Here is a 17,953-nt window from a genome sequence, read left to right as displayed (position 1 = left end):
AGATGTAATAATAAATACAATTTTATTGTGCAAATCAAGAGATATTTGCCAATCCTCCAGCAGTAAGATTTGGGCTTTGATTTGTTTGTTTAGGAAATAACTTGTCCAAATTCCTCTCATTTCTTGTTAGGCTTACGTTGAAGCCAGTGTAATAAAGTTATACTTCAGGTTTGCTGAGGTTAAAGAGGACAGTAGTGGTATAAAAAGAGTGAAGGCAACTAAACTAAATGAGCTCATGACTGTAAAGTAATAAGAACCAAAATTTATTAAGCATGACAGGCGATGATTGAATCACTTTATGTATATTGCATAATTTAATATTTTATCATTTAACCTCACAACAGCCAAGTGACCTTAGCTATTATTATTCCCATTTTCTATCAGAAGAAGCAGATTAAGTTACTTGCCTAAGTCCATATGACTAAAAAGTAGCAAAGCCACAATTGTATTCATAACAGCTAATATTGACTAATATAAAGCTAGACAATGAGTAATGAATACTGCAGAAGAATTAATGTGCTTAAATTATGGTGTTGGCAAAGAAGATTGAAAGTACCGCCCACTACCAGAAGAACAAACAAATTGGTTGTGGAGGAAATCCAGCCAGATGCTTCTTAAAAGCGAGGATGATGAGACTTTGTCCGTCTCATTTATGTGGGATGTGTTATCAGGGGAGGCCAGTCTGTGGGAAAGGAAATCATGCTTGCTTAAGTAGAGGGTCATCAAAACAAAGCCAAGTATTTATATAGATTCAGAAATACATGGATTTTCCATATAACCACTTAGTGAATTTCCTTCACTAAAGATTGACATGTACCAATTGATCCAACAGTGCTCCCTGGTTTTATGGCCATCATTGATCACGCCCATCCTCCTCAATTCCTGCACTCTATAGTTAGAATCATCAATATCAAGTAGCAGAATCTAAGGCAGAGATAAGCCCTCTTCACAGCTTCCCTGATAACGTCTTCATAAGTGAAAGTTAGTTTCTCAAAGTCATTAAGTGTACCCCTGGAATTTCTCTATAAAAAGACTCCCCCATCGTCTGAGTAATATGAAGGGGCGGCCAAAAAGGCTATGGAAAGTGGAACTCAAAGATAGTTGAATTGTTTCCAGAATGTTTTAAAGTCCCCTCACCTACCTATCTAAATACAAACTTATCAAGTAAATCAGGTCAGCAGACCAAGGAAAACCAGGATTAGAAGAGGCAAAGGAGAGGGTGTGATCTAGGAATTTGAGAGCCAGTGACCTAGGAAAGGCTGTTACCTTCCTCATTGTTTATATAATCAAATGTCCATGATAACAATGATTTTTAAGTGGGATTTTTTTCACCATGAAAAAATTCACATTTCTAGATCAAAATAGAATGAGCTTAGAATTTCTGTGTGAAATATAAGATTATTGTACTAACCCCATGGTATTTTATTTTTAGTGTTCTATTTATTCAGTTTAAAGAGTTCTTTATATATTAAACATTAATCTCTTGTCTATCATACATATTTCAAATGTTTTTCCTGTTTTCTTTTGCAAGTTTGATGTATTACTAATAAAAATATTATCTAGGCAAAAAGATCCCATGTTTTTCCCCGTCTTATTTCTTGCCTTATCATACTTACAAATTCCATCCCTACCCTGCTATTAGACAAGTAGTCTGGATTCACCACTAGAACTTTCATGATTATATTTTACTCTATAGATACTGGAAGGCATTGGGAATTTACTTCCGCATGGCTTACATGATTCCTGCACTTTTGACTAGCTGTTCTTGCACAGATTCTTGGGAGATTTTATTTTTGTTCATTACTGTGAGCTATTTATCTCCATCGCGCCTCCAAATGAGGTCATCAAGCTGCAACCTGATTGGCAGGCTAAAACTCCACCCCTTCACTCTTCAGTCTCAAATTGACAACAGATTATGTAACTACCACATTATTCTAGAAAGATTATTTGAAGAAAGGTTGTTAAGGGCCATAGTTTCCATAACAAGAAAACTGTGATCTGTATTATGAAAAATGGGAGCCATCTGAGATGTCTAAGTACCACTGTGAGAAAATATTTTCTGAGGTTTTGTAAGATTTTACCAAAATCATTGTACACAATCAATCATAGGGGTGGAAGAGTAAGCTTATCAACAAGCCAAATGTTGATTCCTCTATTCCTCAACCATTATATACTGTGATCATACTCTAAAAGCTGTCTTCAGTTGCCAACTGTGTTAGGCAGGGTTCTCTAGAGAAACAAAATCAGAACATTTATGATTTGTGTATATATATATATTTATATAGCAAGAAGGAATACAACAGCTAATTAGTCCACACAGTAGTACAGAGGGCTCATTCCAATTCACTTTCATAGGTGTATTAGTCTGGGTTGACTAGAGAAACAAATTCATAGGCTCTCATATGTGTTTAAGAGAAACCATTATATCAAAGCGCAATTGTATATTGGGAAAACATCCTAGCCCAGTGCAAGTCAAGTCATAAATCTAATATTAACTCATATATCCTATGCTAGTTGTGGTAGTTACATAATCTGTTGTCAATTTGAGACTTAAGGCTGAAGGGGTGGAGTTTAACCTGTCAATCAGGTCATAGCTTGATGACCTCGTTTGGAGGCACAAAAGAGATAAATAGCTCGCTGAAGGCGGGAGACATGCTCACTTTCTGCAAGACATTACTGATGACGAGCCTGATGGAGCTATGCTGATGCAGCCAGAGCCATGGGAGGTGGAGGAGCCACTTGGAGACCTCTGCCAGTGCTGAGATGCTTCTACTGCCACTGAATCCACAAGACTTTCCACTTACTGGCCTGTGATCTTATTGCATTCAGTGTAATTGCATGTGTTTCGTGAGCCTAGAGAGAAATTTATGGACTAGTATTGGACATATGGGCTAATATTGGACTTAGGGACTTGATTTGGACTGTGTTGGGTTGTTTTCTTAATGTACAATTACTCTTTATATAAAGCTCTTTCCTTATACACATATGAGTGTCTGTGGTTTTGTTACTCTAGTCAACCCAGACTAACACACTAGTCCATAAATTCCTCTTTAGACTCATGAAGCCATGCAATGGTGCTGAATGTAGAAAGATCACTGGCCAGTGGGTGGAAAGTCTTGTGGATCCAGTGGTGGTAGAAGCATTGCAGCACTGGTGTAGGTCTCCACGTGGCTCCGCTAGCTCCAGGTCTCTGGCTGCCATCAGTGTGGCTCCATGTGGCTTGTCAACAGGAAGGTGAAGCAGAGAGAATGTGTGTGTGTGGCCCACCTCTAGGGTCAAAGAGAGGATGTTCCCAGGATCCTCAGAAGGCCATGCCCAACAAGAAGGCATTATCAGGCTATAACCTGATTGACAGGCTAGATTCCATCCTTTCACTCTTAATACCCTCAAGTTGACATGAGACTATGTAACACAGTAGGAGAGTGAATATACTGAAGGCCCTTTCAACTCATGCCAGCCACTGGTCCGAGGTTAAGGAAGCAGACACTGAAGTGACTGGTGAGAGGTTTGCAGTCTGCCCCCAGGCAAGATGAGCAGAGTCAGCCCGCAGGCAGTAGACACAGCAAGGTGGGGCAGCGGCAGCAGAAAGATGAGATGTGAAGGTGTAGCAGAGGCCACTAGTGCCACAGCATAGCAATGGAGCCTCAAGGCATAATAATGCACGGCAAGGCGACATAACCCACCATGGTCCATGGGTTGACTCAGGCAGCAGCATGCTGGTCTGATCACCAGGGAAAAGGAGGAAGAGGCTGGCCTCAAACACCATTTATGTCTGTGGAACCTCCAGCCAAGCTACAACCTGTTTGACAGGCCAAACTCTACCCACATGTTCTTCTGGGAGCCATGTTGGCACAAAAAACCTATCTATCACACCAGCTAAGCCAATAAAATGCAGATTAAACTGCAAGTCTCTTCGCTTCAGCTGAAGAAATGTATTTCCCTATTTTCATAAAAGGAATACAGGAAGGAAATTGTGCATAGATGGATCTCTCTGGAAATAAAATTGCATCTGTTTGATCCAACAATGTGGAGACTAACCACATGCAAATCTTGTTATGGGAACGATGGGGAGATTGTCATTCACTAGTTCATTCAACTCAGGATGAATGAACCTGCTGTGTTCTAAATCATCTACTTGTTCCAAGGATATAACAGTGACTCAAATATTGACTAAAGTAACCACACAAATATATGTAACTATAATTATAAATCTCTGTATGAATTTAACTAGGCATTCATGACAAACAGGTGTGGCATGTGAGAACTTTGCAATTTTGTAAGTGTATAAGACCAGTACAGACCTGAATAGCTGAACGATTGTGTTACACTGGATTCTCTCTAGAAGCAAAACTAGTGACACTTGTATGTATACAGAAAGAGATTTTATATCAAGAAATGGCTCCCACAGTTCTAGAAGTGGCTTCGTCCTATCCAGTTCAAATCTGTGCATCAGACAGGCTGAAGACTCTCCTGAATTAGGTAGCTGCAGGGGCTGGGGAACAGGATGCAGAAGGTGAAACAAGACCACAGGCTGGCGGATGCTGAACTGTGTCCTTCAAAGGGAGCCACCATCAGGACCTCAAAGATGTCCACACTGATCTTTCTAAGACCACCATCATTGATGCCACTGTGCCTGCTCTAGCTTCAAAGGAGTCTGCCATGAGTAAGACCTTGCCTGAGGCCTTTTTCCTGGATGTGTGACCTAAAGTCATTTCTTAATCATCGTAAAGTAAGACCAATCCGCTGTCACTGAACTGGTACTCATAGCGATCGTATCTGACAGACTAGAACTGCTTTATAGTATTTCGGAGGCTGTGAAGTTTTAAAGAAGCAGACAGCCTCACCTTTCACCCATCTAACCACTCCCCTTGCACATTTTGACATCGTATTCATTGTGAAGCGTATTTTCTCAAATCCTCCCCTCCACTCCAATGTACAGTCCCTGAGAGCGGGGACTGGATTTGGTGTGTGAAAAAGGGATCAGTCGATTCTGCTTGAATCATTAGATTAGTGAAGGTCCTTTCCTTGCAGCCCTTGTCAAAGAAGGGGGGGGGCACACAAATGTATCCTCTGATGACTTATCCCCCACCTAAGTGCCCCCATGGACTCAGAGGGGCTGAGAACTTCTTTCCTAAGGACCACCTACATTAAGCAGTCTACTACTTCACATATAATCAAGAATCGGTCTTTCCTTACCTTTTAAGTGTTACCTTTCTCTGGCGAACCCTGTGGGTTATGTTTTGAAGTGCTAACAGCAAGGTTCAAACTTAATGGGAGAAAGACGAGGCTTTCTGCTTCTGTCAAATTTACATCCTTGAACACTCCCCAGGAACAAGGACAGGGGCCATTCTAGTCTGTTCTGTAAGGACAGAACGTAGAACGCCTCATCTGTCTACCTGCTGCATACTCTTTCTGTGTGCACACACACATCACAGTGCTGGCTTTGCGTCTGTGGAGCACCCAAATAGAGTGCCAAGCGTGGTTCTAGAGAAACCAAATCATAAGGATGAGTTTTCTAAATTAGTTTTCAAATCTGATCTGGGAGAGAGGATCCATTATCTTTTCATTCCTTTTCCCCACAAACGTTTGGAATATATATATTCAAACATGATATACAAAAAGTTTGTGGGAAAACGGGATTTTCAATCCCTGTATCCCTCAATTGTATCAAGACTGTAAGCAGATTAAGGAGTTGGCACTCCATAGTATTCTTTCTACAGCGACTTGGTTGCTTCACGAATATCTCATCGTGGAGTCGACCGTACCATGCTACATCCAATCGTGGGCGGATCGTAGCCCACCCAAGTTGACATAAAAGCAATTACCACAGTGTATAAAACGGTGCCAAAGTATTGAGATAAGTGGCACTTAATGTAGACTGTGATAAGGACCTCTGGTGGTGTAGTGGTTATGTGTTGGAGTGTGATCTGCATGGTCGGCAGTTCAAAACCACCAACTGCTCTGTGGGAGAAAGACTGGACTTTCTACTCCCATAAGCAGTTACAATCTCAGAAACCCACGGGGAGTGTGAGTTTTGATGATAAATGAATAGTATTCATCACCCAAATGGGGCTGAGCAGAGAATAACAAAAAACAAAAGGATGAAAGGATAATTTTCCAAACGGATAAGGAATACGTAGGAAATCCATGCATACCTGTGAAAAGGTTCGGTGGAGAGGACACTGGAAAGGCAGACTGAACTAGCAGTGTGGGAGGCCTGGAGCGGCCGGATGAGGAGGTTCATTCTTTGTTCATTCGCTCCACAGCTATCTGCTGGAGGCGGACGCACTGTTCTTGATGCGGTGGACACAGCCTTGAAAAATAGAGGTGCGCTGTCTCATAGAGCTTAAATCTGATGGAACAAGACACACGATAAAGTTTAGAAATAAGTGCTATACGTTACACAATCATATACTGTATATTATGGAATCACATATTTATTAGATTAGTAACCCCCCTCTCTGCATATATATTAATAAGAACAGTAGAGAGAAATAGAGCCCTAGCAAGCCAATGGACATTTCAGGAGAAAAGAAGCTGCAGTTCCCATGTGCTGGCCAGGAAACAGCTCTGCTCGGTGTAAGAAGTGTGGAAGAAGTGCTCCAGGGCTTCGTAGGCATCAGAGCAAAGGACAGTTCCCGTCAGATGGGACAGTAAGTGCACCGGTCTTGACTTAGGAGTATGTTTATTATCTTCAAGAAATGATGAGGAAGCACATGCGGTTGAAAAGAAGTGAGCACAAGAGATGGTAAAAAGGGTAATGTCGGAGAAATAATAAGGTGGGTGGGGTGGGAGCCGATGAACATGTCGCGTAGGACCTTGTAGACCACATTACCACCACTCGTCCGTCTGTGGGACAAGCGCCAATGGGGCTGCAGAAAGAAACCCAAGTTGCACCGCAGGCATAAGCCCAAGCAAGGCTCTAGGAGTTGGTGAAATACCAGTTGCGATGTTTCAACAAGTTGATGGAGCACTGGAAGTACTCACTGCTCTATCCCAGGAAATCTAGAAAACAGCTACCTGGTCTACTGACTGGAAGAGATGCCTGTTTGTACCCACTCCAAAGAAAATGATCCAACAGAATGAGCAAATTGTAGAATACTGTCATAAACATCACATGAGAGTAAAACTTTGCAGAAGATCATCCCACAATGGTTGCAAGCAATTCTTTGACAGGGAGCGTCAAGAAATCCAGGCCAGAATCAGAAGAGAACGTGGAACAAAGGACATCAATCCTGAGGTCAGATGGATCTTGACTGAAAGCAGAGAGTGTCAGAGAGATGCTTACTGGTGATTTACTGACCATGCAACCATCCATTTGTGTGGGGCAAAACAAACTAAGGCTAACGTTGAGAAAAACAGGAATTCCAGAACACTTAGTCGTGCTCATACAAAACCTGTGTATGGACGGGGTCATCATTTTAACAGAACAAGGTCGACACTGCATGGTTTAAAATCAGGATAACGGTGTTCATCAGGGCTATTTATTCAAGCTGTGTGCTGAGCAAATCACCCGAGAACCTGGGTTAGATGAGGAAGGAAGCAGTATCAGGGTTGGAGGAAGGCTTGCAACAACCTGGAATATGCAGATGGCACAAGCTCGCTTGCTGAGAGTGAGGACGTGTAGCCTTGACGATTGCAGCCTTCGGTTTGGATTAGATCTCAAAGTAAAATAAATAAATCCACACAACTGGACCAATAGACAAGACCATGATAAATAGAGAAAAGATTGAAGTTGTTGAAGTTGTCAAAGATTTTTATTTTCTTGGCTCCACAACCAATGCTCCTGGAAGCAGCAGTCAAGAGCGAAAACAAGGCATTGCATTGGGCACATCTGCTGCCCAGGCCTGGGTAAGGTGATACAAAGCCAGGATGCTACTTTGAGGACTAAGGTATGCCTAACTCAAGAATCACTGCCCTCAAATGGACTCGGACTCACAGGAAGCCTGCAGGACACGGTAAAACTGTCCCTGACAGTTTCTGAGACTGTCACTCTGGAGGGCAGTAAAAGAAAGATTTGATATTTCTACTGTGGCACAGCCGGTGGTTTTGAACCGCTTATCTTGTGGTTATTAGCCCAATGTAGAACCACGATGCCACTACTCCAAACCAGGTGCCTGACACAAGCCAGGGTCGTTTCAGTTGCCTTGTATGCATTTGAAAGCTGAACATTGAATAAGGAAGACTGAAGAACAATCTGCTCATCTGAGTAGCGGTGCTGGTGAAGAATACTGAACGCACCACGGACGGCCAGAAGAACAAACAAATCTGTCTTGGAAGAGGCGCAGCCAGAGTGCCGCACTCAGCAAGGATGGCGAGACTTCATCTCATGTGTTTTGGACATGTTATCGAGAGACCAGTCTCTTGAAAAAGACGTCATGCTTGGTAAACTAGAGGGGCAGTGGGAAGGAAGCCCTTTGGTGAGGCTGATTGACATAGTGGCTGAAACAATGGGCTCAGCTAAAAGAACAATTGCAAGGCTGGAGCGTCGAAGACCAGGCAGTGTTTCATTCTGTTGTACATCGGGATGCTATGAATCAGAACAAGTTGACACTCCCTGAGGTAGTTAGTTTATTGTGCCAACCCGGCCGATAAACATTAATTGAAGGGCGGAGAGATAAATGGCTCCGCGAGCCTCACCTTTCTTGTCTCTCGCCCTTTGATCATCGGACCAGTGTGCAGCTGCCTTGCTTGTTCTGTGCCTCCATTTGCAAGCGACACTACCTGTGGGACACCTAACCCGTGGATGGAGTCGCTGTAATTTGAGGTTCCTTCAAGACCTGCTTCACCACACCATTGGAATTTACATCTCTTGAGCTGGGGACTGTCGGACCCTGTCATCTGGCTGATTGTTGGTGACCTGCCTTGCTGTCTGCTCCCTGTGCCCAGATAGCCTCAATTGCTCTACAGAGGACTACCTGGCAGCCCTCAAAATGTGAAGGACTGCCAGTGTCTCACAACTGTCTCATGGGAGTGAGTTGCACTGAGCCATTTGTAGGGCTTTATAATTTAATTAACTGTTTATTTCTTATGATATCTATTTATCTGTACAAATATATATATAATCATTAGCATTCTGGTTTTGTTGCTCTAGAGAACACTGTCTAACACACTACCTAACAACAACAGACGTCATAGAAGGCTGCATATATTACTTTAAGCAATTATGGGAAGGCAATGGAAATTTAAAGAAGAGTCGTGAAATAATCTAACTAACTAACTACATATATAAACATATTCCCTTTGGCTGCTGGGTGGAGAAGACTGTCAGAAAGCAAAGATGACAACAGGGAACTTACTTGGGAGGCTTTTTCAGTAAAATCAAATGAATATTTGATTCTAGACATAATTTCATTGTAGTAACACTATGGACAATGCAGTACTGCCTTATGGTTTCCAAGGCTATAGTGTTTACTAGAGAAGAAAAAAAACCAACACCTTCTCTTTCTCCTGCAGAGTGGCTGGTTGGTTCAAACTGCTGACCTTGTAGACAAAGTCCAATGCGTCACCACTGTGTACCGTAGGGTTGCTACGAATTGACTCAATGCCACTAAATTTGGTTTGAGTTTTTTAAGTATAATTTTATGATAAAGCTGATGAGACCTATTGATAGACTGCACCCAGTTAATAGATGAGGGTGTGGGGGGAAAATAGAACCAAGGGTGATTCTGAAGTTTTTGACATTAACCATCACAAAGCGGGGACTCCTGGGGAGGAGCATTTGCGGTTGAGCTATTCGGGAGCATGGTTTGGGGTATGTTCAATCTGCCCATTGACTTGTGTCAAGCAAGGAATTGGAGGCACAATGGTGATTACATGGGAGACCCTTGTTTAATGTGCATACTTCTATGAATCTGAGCAGGTGGCAGGAGAGTATTCAATGAAAACAGAACTGGAACAAGGGACTTAGGATAAGAGACAACAAGCATCATTGAAAGCCATATAAATCACAGCTGTGCAGTTGGGTCATCCTGAGTTGGGGGGACGACTTGATGGCAGCCCACTGCAGCCACCCCGAGGAGGAACCAAATTAAGAGCAGTGTACGGAAAGCCAAGACAAACAGTAAATTCTGCTGATCAATTAATAAAAGGAGGACTTGGATTGCCCAATTAATAAAAGGAGGAATTAGAAAGTGCAACGGTCATTTGTGTCCTGAATAAATGTTACTTCCATGGAAGGTGAAGATAACAGACTAATTGGTATGGGTTTTCTTAATGAGGGGGAAATAGTATAAACAATAATTTGGGGACTTTTTGCTATATAGCCAAGAAATAGGACAGGAGATGGGAGAAGTTGCAGTTCAGAAAAAGTAGGCTGTTGTTTGAGATAGGTGATGTAACAATTGAGAGAGAGAAATGAATACTGTAGAAGTGAGAGAGATACAAGCAGAGTGATGTCCATGAGTCAGAGGGAGGGAAGAGTGTAGGGAACAGAGAAAGCATTGACTTTAGATCTGGCAAAGGCAGTTTATCAATAGTGACTTAATTCTTTAGGCAAGAATGGGAAGCCATTAGAGCTTCTGAGATAGTAATAACATTCTCCTTCACCCTTTTAATCTATTTATTCATTCCACTTTACCAGTGGACATATTCAAATAGTTAAATGTATGTCCCCAAACAAATACGGAAACGACAACAAACCTCACTACCAATCACAGTGATCCTATGCTGAAGCTGCCCCTGTGCGTTGCTGAGACTGTAACTGTTTATGGGCACAGTAAGCTTCCGTTTTCTCCCAAAGCTCCCCTCAAAACAAATAATTTCACATCTGTAAATGTTTAAACAAACCATTGTGTTTATCTCAGCTACTTCTTCAACCTTTACGCTAAATCAAGATCCTTGCGCCGTTACTGAAAGTTGCTGAATTGTTTTTCGCTTTGTAATAAGTTTCCTACCACCTAAAATCAATTGTATGCATACATTTGAGGTCTGGAAATTCACACTATTGCTTTTTGTGTGTTCTTAGTAAATTTTGCTGAGTAACAATTTTTTTTTAAATCACCACTACTTGTCCACCAATGACCTAACACCATCTGAGACAAAATTGAAAATCTAATTAAAATGTTTAAAATGAACATTTTATAACAGATTAAAATGCATATTGGAATTCAGAGGAAATTTAAGAAAAATTTTACATGTGCCCAAACTAGAAATTATAGCCTTTTATAAGCATCCAGGACCACAGCTGTACGAAGAGACAGTGGAGAAGCTTGTTATTGTGGAACGGACCAACAGTTTTTCATATGTAAGTTCACTTTTAACGTGAAGAAATTTTTTTAAATCCACAAAAGTCAAAATACGATCTTGACTGTATTCCCCCTGAGTTCGGGATAGAGCTCAAGAATAGATTGTCCCCATTGAACACACGGCAGCAGATCTGACCAGTTGTGGGATGACTCGGAACATGACACACGAAGCCATGGAAAGGCCATGAAACCGACAGGAGAGAAATTGAACACCAGAGGGAATTCCAGGACAGACTTTGAAACTTGCTCTAAAGCAAAAGCAAGTGGAAGAAATGATGAAGTAAGAGTTGAACCGAAAATTTCAAAGGGCAACTCAAAAAGACAAAGTAAAGACATAATGAAGTATGCAGAGATCTACAGAAAGCCAAAAAGGATGAATACATTCAGTGTATCTGAAGCTGAACAAATGGCAGTGGGGGGAGGGGGGGCTTCAAGCCTCAAGTTGCAATATTAAAGATTCTATAAGCAAAATATTGAAGGATGCCAGGCATCTCAAAGGAAGATGGAAAGAATACAAGGTTACTGTATCAAAAAGAACTGGGAGACATTCAAGCAGTGATCAAATATAACAGGGTATTTCTGAATGTTTATCACTGAATTTTTTAAAGTCATCTTCAGTCTCACATGTATCTAAAAATTATCTGTAGTATGATCACTTGTACGTACTGAAATCTCTAAGGATTTGCCCTTTTGCTTCCCTCCACAGACATGAACGCGTTCACACCAGGAAAGGTCATTTCAGTAGACCCCTCATTTCCTGCGTGAAGGATGTGGATGACTTAGCAACTCTAGAAACATTGGATGAAGTAAGGAATTTATCACTAAACTTAGAAAATAGATAGATTATTATTTGCCAAAGTAATGTGGGCAAAGACTGAGGAAGAATATACTCTTCAAATAGCAAATGTAACTCTCCTTCTTTCTTTGCCCCTTACAGTCCTGAGTGCCTCTCTTGTAGCTTCAGTTTCAATGCCTGCAATTCGAACCTCCAGGTCTCTCCCTACTCTTACTTCCTTTCTACCTTTCTAATTAAGTTTCCGACATTCAGACGACAAAGATGTGAGTGTCCACCAGCATGGAATTGTCTCTGTTTGCCTCAAAGGGAAGATTTATTGTGTTCAAGAACCAATCTCCTCCGCTAACCCTGCCGCCTTTCCCTTCTGTCTCCTTCAGCTGGATCCAGGGGCCAGGAGACTGGAAGAGCCCTCCTGTTGACACTGAGCCCTCTGTAGGATCAGGAAGCCCCTGCTCTCACAAAGCTTTTCTTTTAGGGCAGTGGTGGGCAATCTTTTTTCGGCCACAGGCTATTTGGATATTTATAACATCGTCCTAGAGCCATAGTGGTCAATCATTTAATGAACTAACCTCTAATGTGATAGAAGAAAGACGAAGCTCTCTACTCCCAAGAAGAGTTACAGTCTTAGAAACCCACAGGGGCAGTATTCTACCATGTCCCCTAGGATTGCAATGGGTCAGAATCAACGCAGTGGCAGTGTTTTGGTTAATGTGACAAAACTGCTTGTCTTTTGGTTACTGTGTTGGAACTGCTTGGCTTTGGTGAGGTCTGTGATGTTAGCTGGCATGTATGATTTCTCATGCCTTATACAGCCCTAGGGCCGGCTGTTCCTCACCACTGTTTGAAGGCATTGAATTATACTTGGAAATTTTATTTTAAAATAGTAATGATCTCAGAAATATTTAAAACATCTCGGTCACTGAATTACCATCTCATTCTTCTTTCCCCTTGTCGTGGATAGAATTATGTCCTCCCCCCGTCCCCTTACAGAAGGGTCTCGGGGAGAAGACGAGCCGGGCAGGGTGCGATGTAGCAACGATGAAACATACAACTTTCCTCTAGTTCCTAAATGCTTCCTCCTCCCCCACTATCATGATCCCAATCCTACCTTACAAATCTGGCTAGACCAGATAGGAACTGGAAACACAGGGAACCCAGGGCGGATGATCCCTTCAGGACCAGTGGTGTGAGTGGTGATACTGGAAGGATGGGTTGGAAAGGGGGAAACAATTGCAAGGACCTACATGTGACCTCCTCCCTGGGGAATTTACAACAGAAAAGTGGGTGAAGGGAGACATCGGACAGGGCAAGATATGACAAAATTTATATTATTTTATAAATTTATAATAATTTATAAGTTATCAAGGGTTCATGAGGGAGGGGAGGGGGGGGAGGGAGGGGAAATATTCAACACCCTTAACCAGGTCACAGTCCTGATCCATTGTAAAGGAAGTTTCCTTAGGTGTGTGGCCTGTATCTTTTTATCTTAATAGAGATAAAAAAGGAGAGAGGAGCAGGCAGAGAGGGAGAGGCCTCCTACCATCGTGAAAGACCAGGAGCGAAACATGTCCTGTGAACACGGTCCCTCTCATGAGCAACTCGGGGACCCAGGCTAACAAGCTCCTCTTCCCAGAGCTGTCAGATAGAGAAAGTCCTGAGTTCAGACTTCTAGCTGTGAGAGAAAAGTTTCTGTTAGTTAAAGGCATCCATTGAAGTGTGTTATTTCTGGCATGGTAGCACTAGGTAACTAAATGCCTCTGGGGTCCCTCTTTATTTCAGATAATCAAATCACTAGAGAAACAAATGACCCCTTCATAAACGGACTGGGGCTCTCTCCCTTGCCTGAAAAGCAGGTTGTTATTTCTGACACGTGCCTGAACATTTTGCTCAGCAAATCCAGAGACACATTCCGGACAGAAGTAGTCATTTGGTAAATTTAGGATTTCATAAACAACTTGAGCACGTCCTCAAAATTGTATATCTGGAGACACCAAAAACCTTGAAATTAAATAGCATCCGTAAGTCAGGGATTGTTAGCCACTTTATGAATCTTTATATATCAAATTTCCAGTGGTGTGGATTCCTCAGCTGGTCGATAAAAGGTTTCACAAGCATGCTGCTGACCCATGTATCTCACGGGGTTAGTGTGCTCCCTGTCAGTTGCATTGGGTCACTCTGCTAACCCAAGGTTCTTTATATTCCTCGCCTGTGTCATGAGCAATCATCATTTTGCGTGGATCGTCATTTGTGACGTCTGACATTTCGTCGTTGATTCCATGTACACATACGATTTATCAACTATGAAAGTTACTTTTTGAAATTTTTATCTACTTCTGAAAGCCGAGTGTCAAAGCAAACGGCAGGAACGGTCCCTTGTTGTTGACTCACCTTGATTTGGCCTGGGCCTTCCCTCTGATTCCTCGAGTTTTGTCTGTTCACTTCGTCTGTTGCCTTTACTTATCTAGACTCCAGATGTTTTCTTACGCTTTCCTTCGTTAGTGTAGCACGTCATTTTTAAGTGAGAAACTTTATATTGTTTTGCATAGACTACAGTCTCAGAGCAACTGGAGAAGTGTTATTCGAGAGATCAGATCTACATCTACGTGGGAGATATACTGATTGCCCTCAACCCTTTCCAGAATCTGGGTCTTTATTCCACAAAGGTATGTAGCATGGCTTATATTTTCTTACTTTGTGTAAAGAATTATACTATTCAATTCTTTGAACATATACTATGTATATTATATATAATATATTTTATAATCTATATAACACATATTTTAATATATTTATGTATATTATATTTATTACATATATTTTAATTTGAAGTTATAACAACTTGTTTAATTATTTTATTACATAATTTACACAAAGAAAAATTAGAAGATGAAATCAAGCTAGATGAGGTTGCATTTCTACTGAATTTCCCCCCCACCAAAAAATGTATGGCAAAATGTCAGCCTACATCAGCTTACATTCAGTTATTATTAGCTGGTTTATATTACAAACTGTATCACCAAGCACATGCCATATGTATAATTAATGCATCCCCTCAAATAGAGTTTCTCGTTACTGGTTCCGGGGTGAGACTTGCCCGGCGGGGATTGGTTGCATTTGGTAGGGTGCATCAGAAACTTCCCTCGGTGTCAGTCTCTTCAGTGTGACACTGTCCTTGGGAAGTCAATTAGAAAACTTCACACTGATGACCATTTTGATTATCTGTTCTGGGGAAAGTGTTTACACCTAATACAAATAATCTTTCTGGTTTCGCTCCTATTTGACGTGCGTGTGTGTGTGTGTGTGTGCGTGCGTGCGTGCGTGTGTGTGTGTGTGTGTGTGAATTGTTGGTCTTAAGTGATGTCCAGTCAGTGCGGACACATAGAGACCCGCAAACACAACAGACTGAATGTCGCTCGATCGGGGCCACCCTCTGAATTACGGCTACGTGTGAGTCCATTGTTGCAGCCCCCATGTTAATCCATCTCACTTAGGAGCTTCCTCTTTTTGGATGGGCCTCTGCTAGACCAAATATGAGATCCTTTTCAAAGTTTTATGTTTCCACGTAAAACGTCTAAGGTTAGCAAGACAAAGTCTCTCTATGGAGCGTTCCAGCTGTCCTTTTCCCAGCACAGACCTGTTCTCCTTCTGACAGTCTGATGCTTCCCCCTAATCTGAACACGGCGATTCATCTTCATCCTTTCACGTTCAGATGCTTTGACGTGGCTGAAACTGCCAGGCGTTAGTCGGGGGTGCCTTAGTTCTCAAAAGTGACAGCTTTGCTTTTTGACACTTTAAAGAAATCTTCCGTAGCAAACTTGTCCATTGCAACATCATTTGATTCCTTGACTGCTACTTCTATGGGCATTGATTGTGGACCCAAGTAAAATTAAATCCTTGACAACTTGAATATTTTCTCCACTTACTATCATGGACCTTTTTGATCCAACTGTGAGGGTTTTAGTTTTCTGTGCATTGAGTTGTAGTCTTTGAGCTTCATCAGTTAGTGCTTCAAATCCTCTTCGCTTTCAGCAAGCAAGGTTGTGTCAGCAAAAAAAAAACGAAATTGTTTTTTCAACATATTGTATTTAATTTTTTTTTTTTTACAAAATAACTATCACCTTCAAAGAACTCTTCATTACACTTAATACATTTGTCATATCTGTGAATCCACTGTTGAAACATTTTTCAAACATATCTGTTTGGGTGACTGACACCTCCCTCATTGTTTTTTAATTCACCTTTTCTACATCTTCAACCCACTGTCCTTTCATGTCCCTCTTTATTCATGGAAACAAAAAGAAGTCAGACAGAGTCGGTCAGGTGAGTAGCTGCATGGGGCAGGAGAGCCAATCTTGAGATGCCTGAGTGAGCAGGTGCATTGTTGTGGTGGCAAAACCAGTCCCCTATCTGCCACAAATCAGGACTTTTTGTTGTACACTATGACACAATCTTTTAGAGCCTCTAAATAGAAAGTTGGGTTAACTGGGTGATCTGGTGGAACGAACTCCAAATGCACTATGACTTGACATTTTTGCCACTTCAGGAAGTTGATGGACTTCCAGAATGAGGTTTGTCATCAATTGACATTTCAACTTTTTTGAAATGAGAAAACCACTCATACCCTAGAGTTTTTCCCATTGTGCTGTCCTTGTAAGCTGTGTTAAACACCACCACAGTTTCTGTAGCATTGTTCCCGAGCAGGAAACAAAATTTCACTGCCACATGCTATTCTCTTAAATTGACCATCACAAAAAACAAGGTTCGAGAGAAACTGCTTTTACAAAAAAATTCACTGTGACCAGAGAGAATCTTCCTAGGCGTCACCACTGTGTGCACTAACTCAAAGTGAGTTGCTGGATGCTCGCCTAGCAGGGGAAAATGTGACTATGCAAGCTCTGCCCAGCAGAGCACTTTTCTGGTTTTTTTTTTGGTGGAGGGTGGGGGGGGGGATACCCCCTCTTATAGCAGATTATGACTCTTCTAAACCTGATTCCATAATATATAGTTTGTTGTTAGATGCTGTCCAGTTGATTCAAGCCTATAGTGACCCTGTGTCTCACAAGGAAACACCACACAGCTCTGTGCTATCTCACAGCGGTTTCTGTGTTTCAGCCAGTTGTTCAGCCAGCACATGTGTTAGCACATCTCATTGAGGGTCCTTTTCTTTGTCACTGACCCTAGACTTTACCACGCATGATGGTCTTCTTGAGGGCGGTGCTTCTTGATAACATGTCCAAAGCGCATGCGATGAAGTCTCACCATCCTCACATCTAGAAAGCATTCTGCCTGTGATCCCTCTTCATCATCCAGTGTTTCAGTCCTCTTCCATTTCCAAAATCAGGATTGTTTGCTGTGCAGGTCACAGGTCATTCACGAGGCTTCTTCCATTCATAAAGCTGCATTCTTCTTCAAATAGTTCAGCTGCTGTGAGTGTCTGCTCAGCATACAGATTAAAGTGATTGTGGAGGAATATAACCTTGCTGTACAGCTTTCTTGATTTTAAACCATGCAGCAGTCCCTTGTTCTGTTGAATAACCACCTCCATTCTGTCTGTGCAATTCCAGGCCCACATGCTTCACTGGTGAAATCGGCCAAGCATTCTGCAAGTCCTGACACAAATTCTACTCAAATAATTTGAGAATATAGAAAAGAGTGGAATACTCCTGTATTCCTTTTATGAATCACCTAAATAACCTAGATACCAAAGTCATGCAAAACCATCCCTAAAAAACACAACTATAGACCAATTTTCTTCATGAATATAGATGCAAAAATTCTCGACAAAATGCTAGCCAATTAAATCATACAACAGCTAAATAAACAAAACAATGCATTGTGACCAAGTGGATATTTAGCTATACATGATCTACAAAGATGGGTCAATATTATAAAAACAATTAACATAGTCCAA

The 17,953-nt window shown here is 41.7% G+C and overlaps 1 protein-coding gene across 1 annotated transcript in view; it reads left to right on the top strand.

The window, feature by feature from the left end:
• Positions 1–17,953, top strand: part of MYO3A (myosin IIIA) — a 247,253-nt gene that overhangs the window by 93,631 nt on the left and 135,669 nt on the right. Inside the window, exons 9-10 of the mRNA XM_004716113.2 lie at positions 11,953–12,052; positions 14,589–14,705. Of these exons, the coding sequence (XP_004716170.1) occupies positions 11,953–12,052; positions 14,589–14,705 (217 nt within the window). The remainder of the gene's footprint in view (positions 1–11,952; positions 12,053–14,588; positions 14,706–17,953) is intronic.

The sequence above is a fragment of the Echinops telfairi genome, unplaced genomic scaffold (assembly GCF_000313985.2).
Source record: "Echinops telfairi isolate 266 unplaced genomic scaffold, ASM31398v2 ScPeMD7_7461;HRSCAF=8499, whole genome shotgun sequence".
NCBI lineage: Eukaryota > Metazoa > Chordata > Mammalia > Afrosoricida > Tenrecidae > Echinops > Echinops telfairi.
The sequence above is the reverse complement of the archived record's forward strand: the minus strand, read 5'-3'. Positions and strand labels throughout refer to the sequence as shown.